Genomic DNA, 16,753 nt, shown 5'->3' with positions numbered 1-16,753 from the left:
AAAATTATAATAACGAGATTCTATTGTGGTGTAAAAGTGGCTGCGATCTTTTCACGTGATATTTTATATAGACTTTTGAAAGTGTTACTATATTACCAATGAGTCGTAAATAAAAAAATGTAAGAGCGTTTGAATTGTATTTATACGCTTTTTTTTTAATTCCACCGAAAATGCCTGTGCTAGATTTGTGGTGACTATTTCAAAAGCGCCTAAATAAAATAAATATATAATACAGTGTGAATTCAAATAACTTAAATAATGGAACAAATTTGGCATTATCTAGCATTTATTTTTATTAAGAACGTAAAGGTGGTCATAATTGTAATATTTAATCTTAGTACAAACAATAATTGTTGATTAATGTTGTACAGTCTGAGGTCTCTGAAGGTCCCAAAAATGTGACATCGTCAGGTTCGACTATTGTTCAGTTTTCTTCTGAAAACATTAGAAACAAATTTATCTAATTATTAATTTACTAATTTGAAATTAATACAATGAAATAAAGAAATTGAACAAGAAACTTTGTTGTATTAAATTGATTTTTGTTTTCTTTGTACGAAACACTTTCTTTTTTAAATAAAAAAACCTTTTTAATAATTCTTACCTCTTTTTCTTTTTGTGAGCACTTAGTGATTCCTGACCACTGTCATCTTCTTGACTCTCTTCCGAAGCACTGCTACTGCTGCTGCTTGATGAGCTACTGGAAGACCCACTTGACGAATCGCTGGCCACGCCAGTATCTTCCTTTACATCGATTGTATCGGTCAGTGCGGCGATATCTGACTCTTTTTCTCTGAGAACCTTTAACCATTTGCGTGACAATTTTGGCCGTCCACGAACCTAAATCATCACGATTATAAAATTATATTTTATTTCAATTAACCAACATTTCTTTTTTAAAAGTAAATCAAGTGTTTCTTACAGTCTTGTGCCAAACAACCGGAAAATTTGTGCGTGAAGAAAAATTTTGCGTAACGGCAATAGTGTCATCCAGATTAAGAACAACATGCCACCAGCCACCAGGTACAAATACAGTTTCCCCAGGGTTTTGCAGAATTTCAATAGGTTTGCAGTCTTGTGGCCATGTCGGCAATTTTGTTCGCGGGTAAATAACAGAAAACCAAGTAATGGCCTCGTCTCTCTGCTTGCCTCCTTCAATACCAGTCACCTTTAAAAGTTCTCTTGGAGTGTGAGTAGGAAATAGACACCATCTTTTGTGCCCAGAAATGAGTGCATTCCAAGCACTTGTGCCCAAAGGATCAATATGGATTCCAGTACCTATTTTAGAATAGTGTCATCATTGTTATTAATTCAATTGTACTAAAACATGTAGACACAATAGAAATAGTTTTTAGAAATTTACCTGATCTTTCAGGACCCATAACGAACCAACGGTATGGGGGTCTTCTGTGCTCTCCTGCATACTGGAAGAGGTCATCTTGGAAGTACTTTGGAATGGTGTAATCCTCTAGTAACTTTTTTCTTCGAGGATGTTCACCAAAGGAACTGTCAAATATATATAATGGAGAATCATCCTCATTATTCTGCATATATTGTACATAATATTTCATTTTCATTTTCACACTATATCCTTCATTATCCTCTCCACATTTGAATTTTTGATTGCGATACTTCTTTGCCAATCTCTGCAATGTTCATTTGACCAAATATTAATCATCTAGACATGAGATTGATTTCACATATAAAAACTGACACAGTGAACAAAAAATCACCTCAATTGTCCATTTATGTTGGGCCTTCCAACCATTTTGAACACCTTTAATTATCACAGGTATATAAGGTTTTTCATATCTCCTAATAAATTCATCTGATGAAACTTCTGATTCTGTTATTCGATCCACATTATCTGTGAAGTTCCAAAATTGCTGAAAATGTTTACTATAATTATGTTGAGACCAGGCTGCTCTATCAGCAAGTTCTGCAAGAAAATTAATATTTATTAGCCTTGAACGAAGTGGGTAAAATTCAAAATTATTATACTAATTACTTTTCTAAGTACAAGAATAAAGGAACGTTTTGTCACGTACAGCACTTGAATTCAAAATTCAAAATAATAGGTAATGGGCTATTTAAAAAAACACGTTCGATTACGTAAAATTTCTCGAATCGGTATGTCATCATTTCTCGAAAATTCGATCAATCGAAAACGAAGAAAACCATCGTTAAAAAAATAGAAAGAACAATCGCAATGAAATCAAGAAAAAGCGTTTCATGAATCAACTGTATAAGACACGCAACAGGAAGTACGAGTCATCTGTTGGAACAACGCTGTCAACCGAAGCCGAAGCATCTTTGAAACATGAGCAGCGTGTGGCCAATATCGAAAGTGTCGAATTCAAGGACACAATTCGCATTACCATTCTCATAACGAACAGACATGCAAAGAGAAGGGAGCGTAAGAGGTTATGCTCAGGAAATAGAGCATCCTCGTGGTCTGACGACGCTTCCATTTTCTCACATCTCGGTTTGACGTGTCGATGATTTGATTGTATATACTGACCAGGTCTGGCTTTTCTCTTGACTTCCTTGATCCGTTTCCTCGCCCGGTGATCTAACTTTGTCTCCTCCGAAGTCATTTCGAATCGTTTATTAATAAGCAGTAAAAGCTAATTTATCCTTGGATAACTAAATATCTACGTTATGTACAATTTATAAGCAGTTTGCGGCGCGTCCTTACTCGAGGAGTTAGGACTGTCGGTACCGCAACCTCTTTCTTGAACGTACACACGCGTACTACAGACTACAGATACAGGGCTGAACGACAAGCGGCGTCGCTGCTTCTCGTGACTTCCATGAGGTGTCTCCCGTAGCACGTAGCTCCGATTTTAGCAGCAGCTCCGAAAACCCATTTCCTTTGCTCTACAGCTCTCACAATGAAAAGTATGATTGAGATAACGAGTTTACGGTATCAATGATTTTTCTGCAGGAGTCGAACGAGACGAAGGAGAAAGATGTACAATACAAGGTGCGCGTTGGTTTTAAAAGACGCTGAACTCGACAGGAAAACAAAGATGCTCGCTCATATGTGTGCCTACGTGACAAGCTCTACGAGAGTAATGTCCCGTTCATTGTCAAAATAAGTCGGTGTGAACTATCGGTTGGAATGAGAGTGTAAGAACTTGAAACCAATGTCTTCGATTCCAAAATGAAAGATACTTCAGGCTCGATTTCTCACCGCCGCATTCAATCGCCTTTTTATTTCCGATGTTACAGTTATTCCAACAATTTCGATCGAAATTTCGAAAATCAATATTTCGCCTGAAAGGTAAACAGCTGACATTGAACCAGCTCAAGTTTATTTCTTATAAACGTTCGCACGCGCTAGAGCTAAATATAGCTCGCGGTAAATGGCAACAAAGTTTGTGCAGCGTGTGGGCGCGCAGAGCTGCCGAGAGCAAAAAAGGGAGCATTCGCCGAAAGAATGCAAAAAAGTCGAACGCGAAACGTGTGGAGGCACGTGGTTCTCTCTCGTAGCTCTCTTTTTATTTATCCATTTACAATTCATATATACACGGAATGGAGCAACGCTGTGCATGTGATACGTGCACTTGGTCACGTACAGTCACCAACGCATTCGAGTGTGTAGCTGTGGCGAGTGCACTTGTGCGAAGAGTAATATTTTTCCCCCTCTGCCTGTCTCTCACTCTCTCTCTCTCTCTCTCTCTCTCTTGTCCACCTCTCCGGCTGTTCGTGCCCCGTGGCCTAAAGTTCAACGGTTCGAGTGGCGCATGCGCGTCTCGCGCGTTCTGTTTCTGTCTCGCTTGCACTCGGCCTACCAGCCGCGCGCACTACACACTATTACACCGCGGTCGGGGTGAATGTACGTATAGAAGGTGGAGACCCCGCGGCCCGCGGTGGGATATCAAACTCGACGTTGCCACAATTAGAAACGAGCGCGCGCGAACCATGCACTTTTCCGACTTTTCCTAGCTGTCGACTTCGCGATCTATCGAACGCCTCACGAGCGCGCGAATTTGGAAATATTTCATGCAATAGACACGCAGATATGTCAGTGACACGAACAACAGGTACATCGCGTAATTTGTAGTCAGAGCAGCTGACGCTAATCTCAATACAAAAGAAGAGAAATTTTAAATTGACACCTTGAGCGTGTGCGCTGCGAGCGCACGTTACTTTACATCTGCTTTTTTTAGGGCTGCGCGAACAGCTGCAGGTACTAGGCCACTTGATGCTCGTGGCATTCGATATATGCACTCGGGGTAGCAATGATAATTAGGGTGAGCTACGCGATAAAAAGCCCGTACCCTTTTTTTCTTTTAGTTTTCCGCATGGGAAAAATTTATTTTCTCAGCGGATTGGTTTGTTTCATCTTCTCATTTGAAACCTTCGTTTTCATCTACGTACACTTCTTTCACGAGTTGTCTAAACTAACAATTAGCAGTTGTGATTTAGCAAACGTGGATGCTCGTATATGGGATTCTTGCTATCTTATTGAATTAGCAAATCCAATAACGATGTGCTGATTGTATCATCAACTATAAAAACAGACTTGAAATTTCATATTAATCAAGTTATTTTGTTATTTGAATATAAAAACTTCAGAAAGACATTTTGTATTTCCTGCTTCTGTTAATTCAAAATCATTTTGGCGTGGCTTCAACTTGCATTTCTCAATGACACTTCCTAAAAACGAAGAGGAAAACTTTAGAAGTTGTCAAGGCCACAGAGATTTCTAATTCTGCGTCCATAAAAAGACTGCTTCAAAGTCACGTACACCATTTCAGAGCGTTAGTCGCTTACGTATTCACACACATACCCCTGAAACAACAATAATACCCTTACCTAAATACGCAGCTCTGCTCCCATAGCAGAAGAGCATACAAATACGATTTGCAGGCGCACACGTGTGCGTATCGTGTAAGATCGTCTGGCTGCATACCAAATAGGCAAGAGATCTCGAAATCGAGAATTGAACACGAGAAAGTGAGAACCGGCAACGTTGCGCGCAGGTACACTCCAATACAGACACACGCATGTACAGCACACTGCACAGGCAGCGAGGCAGCACAGAGAGCGCTAGGCGCATCCATAAACACGTATACGCTAGGGAGCGAGAGCTACGCATCGATCGAAGCAAGACAGCACTAGTCGCGCGCGAAGATCGCGGCTGGCTGGCCGCAGCACACACAACATACAGACGAGGTGAAGCGAACGCGCGAGAGAGAGAGAAAGAAAAAGAGAGAGAGAGAGAGAGAGAGAGAGAGAGAGAGAGAGAGAGAGAGAGAGAGAGAGAGAGAGGAGAGAGAGAGAGAGAGAGGAGAGAGAGAGAGAGAGAGAGAGAGAGAGAGAGAGAGAGAGAGAGAGAGAGAGAGAGAGTGACGCCATGTTTTGATGTCGTCACCCCCCCTCCGAGAGCTCGAGTCCCATCCTCGTTTCCTCGCATCGAATCGTGTTCGTCTAGCAGCGGATCGCGGTTCTTCTGTGAGTGCGGGCGTGCTGTCGCTGCTGCGTCGCCTCGCTTCACCGTCGAGACATCGCACCGTCGACACCATCGCCGTCGTATTCATAATAATAATCTCGCGTCGTCGCACTGCCGCCGCCGCCGTGAGCGTGAGTGTTGGTAGTTGGTCTCAGTGTGCGTGCGAACGAGGTCGACGACGCGCGTCGAGGTTACAGCTCCGTGCACTCCTCGGGGAAGGTGGACCCGAGTGTTGGCGCCGTGCTCCGTTACGTCACACATACTGCCGATAGTCATAATCGTGCGTGTGCGTCGTCCGCCACAACAGCAGAGAGGAAAGTGCGCCCGCTGTTAGCAAGTGTGTGTGAGGGTGTGCAAGTGGCTAGCGCAAAGCCAGCAGCACGACGTCGACAGCAGAACAGCAAAAGCGTTCGAAGTGGCGAGGCTCGGCAGCACATCAGCAGGCCGTCGCCGCTTTGACGACGGCGGCCGGTGACGGCGGCAGTACGATCGTTCAGCTGCCTCTGCAGCCGCGATTCAACCCAGCCATGGAGTTGAGGCTACGCTCGCCCGCTGGGGCCGACTCCATAATATACCAGTGGCCGCTCACCTCCGGCTCAGGAAACGTGAGTTTTCCTTATCCAACTTTTCAAAACCTATGCTTTGCTGTCCTGTGTAAACACACTCAAACACACATGCATGTATGGCGCCAACGCGCCTTCCTTTTTTAAATGTCTCGCGCTCTGCTGTTGCTACCATCGCACGCGCACGCGACAAGGTTAGGTCATCTGGTCTTCCTGGAAAGCTCGTCTCCCGTGGCTTACTTACCTTAATCCGAATATAGACCGATGTCTATCTAAAACAAAGCGTTCGCTCGACGAAAGTCATGCACAAGCATTCGCTGCGTTACGCGATTGCAGCACGAGCGAGAAATTGACAAAACACGCGACTGTCCACGTCTCTCTGAGCTAGGCGAATTACATAATTACGGAGTCTCTCGCGATCGAGTCGCGACTAGACCGTGTGAAACGATTCCCTCAGCTCTCTTGCGCGACGTGAAGGCTGCATAGGCGATCCCCACGGGATACAGACGACCGTGTCGTCGTCCCTTTAAAGGCCACTGCATACTATATGAGGGCGTGTAACCGCCAGGGTCCATGACTGGAAGTCAAGAAATAGAAAGAAACGTCCACGTTGGAAGAGTTCTCCGGTGGCGCGCGCGCGCGCGCGTATGTGTATATCTGTGCGTGTGCATGTATGTGTGTGTGTGTGCCTGTGTCTGTCTGTCTCAACTCGGTTCTTATAGTTAGAGATACCTACATGTATATACGCGAAGTGCAGCCGCGCGCAGCACTCGCCGCGCACTCAGCTTCTCTCTTGCTTGCTCGTCCGCTCGCTTGCGGTAACCTCGTTTCTTCCTTTTTTCACACGTACCGAGCAGTGCGCGGATAGTCGAGTCGAGCTTCGCGCTCGCTCGTTCGTTTCCTCCCGCTCTCGCGGTTTTTTCGAGCACGTTTTGTCTGCTATCTTACCGAGAGAGGACAAGCCCGTTGATTTCCGTTTTCCCTTTTTTTCTTTCCAAATTTCTTTTTGTTTTTCCAGCTAGTCGCTCTGTCTGTACACCGATTTGTTGAACGTTTGGTGATCGCTTTCTTGTTTATTGGTTCGTGTTTTGTTTCGCTTTTAATAGACAGACACGCACCTAGCCAACACCGTATGTGACTTTTATTTCCGAGTTTTGGAATGTCGTCATTGTCAATGTTATTGATGTTTTTCAGTTTGACATTTTGCATAATGTTTTCTATTTTAGGACCGTCACGATGGGGCAATAGATGTAATAGAAACAATGAGGTGGGTCTGTGAGGACTTTCCAGATCTCAAATTGCCTTTGGAAAACAATATTCTATGTAACTATGATCCAAGAGATTATGAGAGCATGAAGGGCCTATGTGATAGGTTTAATAGAGCTATTGACAGTTTAGTACAATTGGTATGTATTAGTCCAAGATTAAACACACGGTTCATTGAATGTATTTACTTACTTACTAAACTTAGAATATTTACATTGCAGGAAAAAGGTACCAGTTTACCATCACAAAGATTAAACAAAAGGCCCAGTAGAGGAATGCTTAGACACATACTCCAACAAACCTATAATCAAGCTGTCATTGAACCTGATAAATTAAATCAGTATGAACCTTTTTCACCCGAAGTTTATGGAGAGACGAGTTATGAATTAGTTTGTCAGATGATTGATCAAGTAGAAGTAACAGAGGATGATGTGTTTATAGATCTAGGTTCTGGTGTAGGTCAGGTAGTTCTACAAATGGCTGCTGCTACTCGCTGCAAAATCTGCATAGGTGTTGAAAAAGCAGATGTACCATCTAGATATGCAGAAGTAATCAAATTTTTTTATTATTTTTATATTTTATTTAACAGTTTTAAATAACCACGCATATATTCAATTTGTAGAACATGGAAATTCATTTCCGTAAATGGTTAAACTGGTATGGTAAACGTTGTGGAGAATATCGTATAATCAAAGGCGATTTCCTCTCAAATGAACATAGAGAAAGTATTACGGGGGCCACTATAGTATTTGTCAATAATTTCGCGTTTGGACCTTCGGTCGATCATCAACTGAAAGAGCGTTTTGCGGATTTGAGGGACGGTGCACGTATTGTGTCATCTAAGTCGTTCTGTCCATTAAACTTTAGAATAACGGATAGGAATCTCAGTGGTAAGTTACTTAACACGTTTATTATATACTGTATACTTGTAAGCCACTTATGATGGATGATTAAACACAGATATTGGTACAATAATGCATGTATCGGAGATGACACCGCTAAAGGGATCTGTCTCCTGGACGGGCAAGCCGGTATCCTATTATTTGCACGTAATCGACCGAACAAAGCTAGAGCGTTACTTTAATCGTATGAAAAACAATAAGAACGGCGCACTTGACGACAATTCAGACTCTGTGATAAGCAACACTGCCAGCAATAACAATAGGGTATCAAGTCGAAGCGAGCGAGCGAAACGAGATTTATCTCGGCAGCTGGACACAAGTCCCAACGATTCAGAACAGCAGAACACGAACAGCGAGTCGGACGGCGACGATGAACCAAAGTCACGTAGAGCAAAGATGCGACGAAAGCTGAACAGAAAAAACGCCTCTGGGGGAGTTAGAAGTACAGGTTCAACGAGGGGCAGGCAGCGTGGTCGTGGTATAAAGAAGACCAAACCCAAGAAAATCATCAACATCTCGGGATTGGATCTGTTACATAGCCAGACGCTGCTTAGCACGTCGCCGCAAGCAATCGGCAAGAAACCGCCACCAGCACCCGGTACCGTGGATCAGCACCTGTCGTCGCTATCGCTAATACAAGCGAATGCGTCCACGGTGCACGAGGAGATGACCATACCTCCGGTGGCTGCCGACACTCCTTATGCGTTACAAATCCTTTTGGACCTGTACAAGTAAGATTTTTCCTACTAACATTCATCCTATACAAACTTCACTAAAGAACGCTAACGATGCTTATTTAATTTTTACAGAGATCAGTTTATGGCAATGCTTGATCAAATGAAAACACCAGCCTATCGAGCCTCGGTAAACGCCGACATCGCTAAAGAGCGCGAGAGGAACACGAAATTGCAATCTAGGGCGGCTCAACTGGAGAAACAAATCAAGGTATTGATAGACGACAGCGTGACTCTACTAAAGGCGCGGATGACAGAGCTCGGCATAAACGCGACGTCGCCAGGCGACCTGTTAGCCAAGGCTAAAGAGATCGTTCTGCGACATAAACAGTTGCAAGCCAAAGCGAGCAAATTGCAAGCTCAAGTGTCGAACATAGAGACTGAACAATGTAGACTAGCCACACTTAGACACCAAGAGCTGCAAGAGAAATTCGGCAATCCACCTGGTACAACCAACGTACCTCCACAGCAACCGGTCACCCAAGAATACATTCTTAAAGAGATCTGGGCAACGTTGTCGCAAAGGAAACGATTGCGTGCTCAGGTACGTATTGATTGTCGATCATGTAAATAATAATAATCAACAGCTGTGTCATAATTTACAATGTTTGTGTATTACAGGTGAGTAAACTAGAGCAGGAAGTATCTGTGGTAGAACGAGCACACATCGAGAAGCAGTCTTCACCGATGAGTCAGCACAGGGATAACAACGTCGTCAAGCACGGAACACCGCCATTATCAGGTCAATCACAACACCAGCAACATCCCCAACACGTTAACAAGAGCAGCTCGAGGAAGAGTAGAGAAGGAAGGTCTCGATCGCAAGAGTGGCCAGACGTGCCGGACGTGGGAAAGATCCAAGAGAAGAATCCCGAGCTTCTCGCGCAAAAGATTCTGGAAACTGGACGTCAAATTGAGGCTGGTCGATTGCCCAGCAGATCGAATGTGCCAACAATGGTAACCGCAAGCACTTCGAGACCACGGTTACCTCAAGCAACTTTAAGTTTCGGTACAACGCAGTCAACGCAACCACAGGGGCCAACTCGAGATCCAAATCGAGTTGGTCCTCAGGAACCGCCACGAGTTGCCAACTTTGAGGATAGGTTGAAGAGCATCATCACGAGTGTGCTAAATGAAGACGAACCAAATAGGAAACAACAACAACAGCTACAGCAACAGCAGCTGCATATGCAAGGTGGTATGATTGCTGGCGAGCCGGAGAGAAAACGACACGCTATGCCGCAAACCGTCAATCCACCGGATTACTCGCAGGTAGGTTTCTCACGTGTTTATATAGAGAAGAATGTTGAACGCTTTGATAAAGACTTCATGGTAGTCCAAAGGCTTCTCAAAATGAGCATGCCTACTAGATTAGAAGTTTCTATTATTTGTAGAAAATCGCAACTTTTTGCAATTTCATTAAAGAAAACGGTGTATTACGAACAAAAATTCTTTGGATTGCCATAAGTTGACTTGATTTTCAAAGTAATGGACAAGAAATTTAGAGCAAGCTGAAACAGTCAATAACAATCAAAGGCACTTGAATATACAAATGTCGCATGTTGAAAAGAAAAACAAGAACAAGCAAGCAAGAACAACTCTTAGCCGTTACTTTGGGAATGCATTAAAAAAGTCAAAGCTCACATTTGCTTCCAAGGTATCGCCCGCTAAGATGGCTCTGCGTCGACATCTCTCTCAGGAACGCATCCCGCCACCGACTGCCGCTGTTGAGTCAGCAGTCGAAACAGCAGTCAAGTCCCACCAGCAGCAGCAGCAGCAGCAGCAACAGCAACAACAGCAACAACAACAACAACAACAACAACAAAAACAACAACAACAACAACAACAGCAACAACATCCGAGAATGCAGCAACATCCGGGCAACAATCCAAGTAACAATACGTCAACGCCAGGCAATAATGGAATGCTGTGCACGAGGACCATAGGCGACTTGGTCAGTGGTGAAATCGAGCGTACTTTGGAGATCTCCAACCAGACTATCATAAACGCTGCCGTCAATCGCGAAATGAAGATGATAAGTGGTAACCGATCCGAACCGACCTATTCGCCAGTCAATAGGCCAGCGAGTAACGATGGCGAGGTCGGTGGTTTGGCGACCTTGGCACACGTGGCGAGTTACGCACCGACGCCGTCGGCTCCAACGTCCTCTGCGTCTGGCAATCCTTCGACGAGGTCGTCCGTTCTTTATCCACCTCAACAAAATCAGTCTCAGAGGTATTTGTAATGGCTTCTTTTGACTGCTGTGATGTAACACGTAGTGCTTTTGTTAAAAAATTAGTAACTTGTAGCTGGTTTTGTTTTTGTTTACATTTCATTTTATAATGATTATTCTATGATTTGATTCACAATGGTTTATTCTTGCGTGAATCGCAAATATAAAAATTTACATTTCTATAGAAATGAAACTGATTTTATGAAGAAATTTTAATATATTACAGTAGATTGGTTTTATATTCAATTTTCTTTTGCGTTTAATTTGTTGACAGCGTACAAAACAGTACGAAAACCGATTATGCATAAAACAATGAATTGATGAACTTCTAATAACTATTTGTTGAACTTTATGGTCAAGATTTAATAAATCATTATGTGATAGTTTCGAAATTATTGTCAGATATACGAAGAATTTTATTTAAATAAAAGTTTACGAGCGGTTTATGTAAAAAATTAATCGAAAAAAAACTTGTAGTCTTATCGTGCCTTCATCGTTTTGTAAAACGAAAAAAAACAAATGCTAGTTGAAAAAACCTCTGCGTACCAATTCAATTTTATTTCTCACCCAATACCAATTGAACCAATGGTCAGGTACACGCCAGTACAGCTGCCGCGAGCCGATATCAAACCTTATCACGAGTCCTACTTCGCTGACAATCCTTCGAGTTCAATCAATCAATCTCACACGACGAGTTCGAACATACAACCATCGCCAACAACCCAGACCAACGGCGAGATTCCACTGGAAGGATTAGCTGCAACGTTACACGCCCGAATGCTCAACAATCAAAGTAGCAATAACCCTGCCAAAGTCGACCACTCGTCCTCCGGCGGTCGAAGGTACTGCTAGCCGCCAGTGCATCTGTAGTTGTAAAAAGTGCGTATGTATGGAAGGGACATGTCTAAAATTGTGATCGTTTGTGCCAAAGGTACACACCGTACTCCCGGTATCCCAACAACGGCCCGAACAGCGCGAGTGCAGTGACGCCGCAGAGTCAGCCGACAGTGAAAACGGAGGCGATCGTGTCGACGGTCAGCACAAGCGGCGCGTCGCTCAGTCCCATCATTGAGCCTCACTCGAACTCATCGACGCCGCTGGTCGATGAGCCGCCGCACTTACCCAGTTCGCGGCAGCGTCACGCCGACGACGGTGAGTATACCTTATCCAGCTGCACGGCGTCGGCTCGAGTCGACGCCCGCTGCCATTCTGACGTCTTGTCGCTATCTACTTCTGGTGATGTGCGTGTGTACTTTCTTCGGGTTGCAGCTAATCTTTCACTCTCTGTAGTTTCTTCTTTTTGCAACGAGAGCACAAGTTGATTCCGCTTCGACTGTTGCTCTTCTCGAGCCCAACTCGCTCGTATTGCTAAGAACATGTAACTATTTTTCTCGAGATCTGCGTGATCTTGCTTCTGCCATCGTCCTAACGACTTTCTTGTGACGCTTACATGCTATTTATTTTGATAATTGCCTGTGCGTCTCAAGTTGCTTGATGCGTTCAATGATTAGCCTTGCTTACTATGACTTATCGTCTCTTACATGTCGTTTGTAGTTCTTAATCATTTATTTCTAATCTTTATTCGTTTCTCTTTGTTTTTTTTTCTCTATACTGGAGCTGGCTCTAAATCTTTATTTATATTTTTTATTTTTTGTTGTTGTTTAGTGTATTTGTTAGATGCACTGTAGCTGTATGTTGGTTAACTCTGTCTGTCACAATCCTCAATCTCAATCACGACTCCCTACGTGCTGCTTGTTTTATAAAAGTGAGATTGAGAACGGGGCAAAACAGTACAGAGGGAGAAATATACAGATAATGTGTTTGGCTGCCCTCGGGTTGATTTCGTAGTCGTCGGTGAGTTTGACAACCTCTACGGGTTGTTTATCAACTTTCTCTTTAACCTTTTTTGTTGGATTATTAAAATTAAAAAAAATAATTCACGAATTAAGTTAATCGACTACTCACCCGCACATCATTTATAACGATCATCATATTCATTCGTATTTCGGAGTTAAGGTATAACCACATTTTTTTAAATACGGTCAGCAAAAGATCTGGATGATTTTTATTGTTTTCAAATAAATAATTTACAAAAAAATAAGACTACGTACGATTTATCATGAAAATAAGCCGAAATTTAATAAATTTTGGGTTGCGTCTATAGTTAAGTGTGACATGTTGCATGTTTGCATGCATTGTAGTAGAAAAAACAAGAAGAGCAATTGTTTATTTTCTACTTTTGATGTAGACAACTTAATTGTTGAGAATCTGAATATTTACCTTCTTTGTCGTTTGCTTTATTATTGTCAGTATCAGTGGAGATAACGCGAAAGTTATCGAGTCTTCTTTAGCACTTCACCTTTCCTTTCAAGCTGCACGTACACACACACATCCACTTGCACACACGATCCCCACAAGCATCATTTCCTCAGTGTCTGATTTTTTGAAAATATTGTCATCCTTTTCACTTTAATCGAGCCATACTTGCGCAGTTTCCCATACACATGAGCGCTAACCCGCGGAATGAGGATAAAACATCCAACAACTTTCGTCATGAAGTTAACCAAAAGACAGATCAGAGATTCGTTCTCGTTTGATCAATGACCCGACTTACTTGCAGATGGAGAGGCGGACTGGCAGGATCGCATGAGCTCGGGCTTCGACCGGCTGGTGGCATTCGCGTCCACGGAGCTGGATAAGCGTCGACGCTCGACAGAAGGAGTCAACACGAGTCCCGACAGTGGTCTGGGCTCGGACAGCAGTGCTGTGCTTGGGCCGCCGCCGATCGTACCCTCGCCAGATGACGTGTTGGGCCCTCCGCGAACACCGTCGCCGGGTAGCCCGAGACCGGTGAGTCAGGCGCAGCAGCAACCTGGCGGCGTGCCTCTCAAGTACCAGCGGCAGCCTCAGCTGGAGTCGCATCACTTCAAGAAGAAATTCTTTCACCGAGATTGGCTGCCACCGGGGCCCAGTAAATTCCGGCCCAAGGGAAAAGAGTGGGACTGGAACAACCAATCGCATCCCTGGCCCGGCAACGACGAGCAGTCTTAAATCCAAGAGGCGCGCGCGCAACATTTGTACAGTTTTTAGCTTTAAATTAGAGTCTCTCGTATGTGACACCACCACGACTCGCTCGTTTCGATTATGTTTCATTTTTCATTCGTTCGCTCGCTCGTTTGTTCGTTCGTTCGTTCGCGCTCTCTCTCTCTCTCTCTCTCTCTTTCTCATGCAAGTGCGACTAGAGGGTAGATGTGGATTAGATTATTATAGAGTTCCAGAGACACGCACGTTGTTGTCGAGATGACGATGAAATACGGCTGTAATGCATTTTCATTGTTCGTTGACGAGTACATAGGCTTATGTATTTAACTTTCTCAGCTCATTCGTTTGTACGCTAATTTGAAAGCGTATTGTTCACTATTAGATTGTAGGCAGAATAAGAAAATACTTTACCTTGTAGCGCGAATTTAAACGATTAACGAGTAATTTCAACTGCCCATGTCTAGTTTCTTTTCTTTTTTTATAATTATTGATTATATTATTATTAATATTATTATTGTTTAAATTCATTGTATAAAGAATATTGTTTTTGTTTTGTATGGTACGAGAACGTTTTTGTGTGATTGACGACTAAAAAAGATGACGTAGGGAAGTTGTATAGTGACATTCAGATTCATCCTCTAGGTACAATTGTAATTTTCAAAGTGAGTCGCATAAATAGATAGATGTAAATCATATTAGAAAGAAATTTTTATTCTTTTTTAATTTCGACGTTTACATATCGTCGAAATTAGATTGGATATTGCGGGACAGTTTATTGGTTATAAAATAATTCAAAGTGAATTCATGTGTAATTATGTCTTGAACCAATGTGTAGCCCAGCGATATGTGCACGAACTGCATCACAAAAGTGCATAAGTGATTTAACAAAAAGGACTTAAATTTTACCTAAGGTAAATATTGTAATGTGATTTTAAACGTTTATACTGTAACGCATAGTATAATATTAAAAAAAAATTTTGGACATAAAAATTAAAAAAATAAGAAATATCAGAAAATTATGCACTTTCGGAGTGTCGCTTCGGTAATACCATTGAGATTAAAGTTCAACACGCGTGAAGCAAAACTCAAAGCATCTTTTTCACCGAATCTTGTAGTCTTTTTACTTAAGCTAATTAAAAGGTTAATTACAAATTACAATGATAAAAACACGACGTGGCTCCTGCGAATCGCGTCAAAGCGTTTAGTGAATTGATGAAGAAAAAGAAGAGTAATATAACGTAAAATCGCAGCGGCAGTCGTCACGTAGTGACACTGTACCTCTTGTGTGTTCGTCGTAAAATTATAGCGTTTTAGAATTTTTGTAAGCGACAACATCTTCCGTTTGGCCGATGATGGAGTCTCAACCAAAGTGTTCATTACACTGCTTGATTTGTAACTACAAAAGCATTTTACAATTGTAATAACAATCTTTTTGCATGCGATGAAAGAGGCATATTTTGTGAACGCGAACCGACAATTTGCACTGTTTTCGTCCAAAGAGAGAGCAGTATATGCGAGCGTTGAACATTTTCCAATAGATGCATCGTATATAATTATTCGATGGGAAACAAAGCAAAAAAAATGAATGTGAAAAATAAATGTGAGCAGAGTGTCAGAAGCGCACCGAGTGAGTATTGCTAGAATCTTTTTTAATGTAAAGATAGCATGAAAAAAAATGTGAATGGAAAGGATTATTTGCATAAATCATGGCATTCCCGTAGGCGCGAGATACATCTTGTCACTTTTTGAGTGCGTCAATAGTGTAAAAAGTTAATCAACTCATAACGTTGTATAGAAACAATCGGATTATTTATATCGAAGTACCCTTATATATACGTCGGAAAAAAACGAACATGTAGGTAGATATCGTAAAAGAAAGAAGAACGATGCAGGTACCTGCAAAGTATAGCTGTTATATACACTGCCGAACCTTCTACTAGTTATATTATTGACCATTATTATTTATTGTTTTTATTGGAATATTTTAATACTAAGAATTTTTGTAACAAGAACAACTCTTTTATTTGTTTTCCCTCATCTTCAAACACCGCTTACACACTGTTTGAACGCGCAATTTCTCGCGCAGCCTAGAGCTCTTTCTAAGTATATCGAAAAATACGTAACAGTGTTCTCAGCTAAATTGTAAACACAAGTACGAGGAAAAGAAAGTTCAGATACTTCTAGTGTATTATATGATGTGCGAAGGTACAAAAGAGAAATGAAAAAAGTTTTGTATCCCCCTGCAATTTGTACACAACACTCGGTACTCGTCTCGTCGACGTCGACGACGATGACAACTCGAGAAGAAAGTGATCAAGAGTGGTTTTCTATATATCGACAAACTTTTGGAGGAGTCTTTTGTGTACCATAAAAACAAATTTTAAACGTCAGTAAATACGATACCTTTCAGCAGTAAAACAGCCGTTCTCTTTTCTTTACCGAGCAGCGCTCTCATTTCGTTCTCTTTCTCTCTTTTTCTCTCATTTTATCTCTCTCTCTCTCTCTCTCTCTCTCTCTCTCTCTCTCTCTGTCTTTCTTTCTTTCTACCGAAG

General features: G+C 42.3%; 2 protein-coding genes across 5 annotated transcripts; one reads left to right on the top strand and one right to left on the bottom strand.

The window, feature by feature from the left end:
- Nucleotides 1–303: 303 nt before the first annotated feature.
- LOC131669092 (bifunctional arginine demethylase and lysyl-hydroxylase PSR) lies at nt 304–2,785 on the bottom strand. The gene is made up of 6 exons (XM_058943716.1): nt 2,522–2,785; nt 1,734–1,939; nt 1,364–1,646; nt 923–1,278; nt 605–840; nt 304–435 (listed from the first exon to the last, which is right to left on the bottom strand). Exons 1-6 carry the CDS (start codon nt 2,595–2,597, stop codon nt 408–410), a joined length of 1,185 nt encoding a protein of 394 aa, XP_058799699.1. The 5' UTR covers nt 2,598–2,785; the 3' UTR covers nt 304–407.
- Nucleotides 2,786–5,045: 2,260 nt separating this feature from the next.
- LOC131669108 (histone-lysine N-methyltransferase, H3 lysine-79 specific) lies at nt 5,046–16,605 on the top strand. Of its 4 annotated transcripts, none has more exons than XM_058943744.1 (12): nt 5,046–5,184; nt 5,447–6,066; nt 7,251–7,430; nt 7,512–7,838; nt 7,913–8,180; nt 8,251–8,923; nt 9,002–9,470; nt 9,548–10,198; nt 10,584–11,161; nt 11,753–12,001; nt 12,091–12,311; nt 13,780–16,605. In XM_058943744.1, exons 2-12 carry the CDS (start codon nt 5,989–5,991, stop codon nt 14,208–14,210), a joined length of 4,125 nt encoding a protein of 1,374 aa, XP_058799727.1. In that variant the 5' UTR covers nt 5,046–5,184; nt 5,447–5,988; the 3' UTR covers nt 14,211–16,605. The 4 variants fall into 4 exon arrangements, 3 of the variants coding, with proteins under 3 accessions (XP_058799727.1, XP_058799726.1, XP_058799729.1); XR_009302341.1 differs by lacking the exon at nt 5,046–5,184 and adding an exon at nt 12,825–13,013 and having other exon boundaries at nt 5,315–6,066; nt 13,780–13,910; XM_058943743.1 differs by lacking the exon at nt 5,046–5,184 and having other exon boundaries at nt 5,315–6,066.
- Nucleotides 16,606–16,753: the final 148 nt, after the last annotated feature.

This window comes from Phymastichus coffea, unplaced genomic scaffold, assembly GCF_024137745.1.
Source record: "Phymastichus coffea isolate CEN01 unplaced genomic scaffold, Cenicafe_Pcof_1.1 PCOF00087, whole genome shotgun sequence".
Lineage (NCBI taxonomy): Eukaryota > Metazoa > Arthropoda > Insecta > Hymenoptera > Eulophidae > Phymastichus > Phymastichus coffea.
Note: the sequence above shows the minus strand (reverse complement) of the source record. Positions and strands in the feature narration are given on the sequence as shown.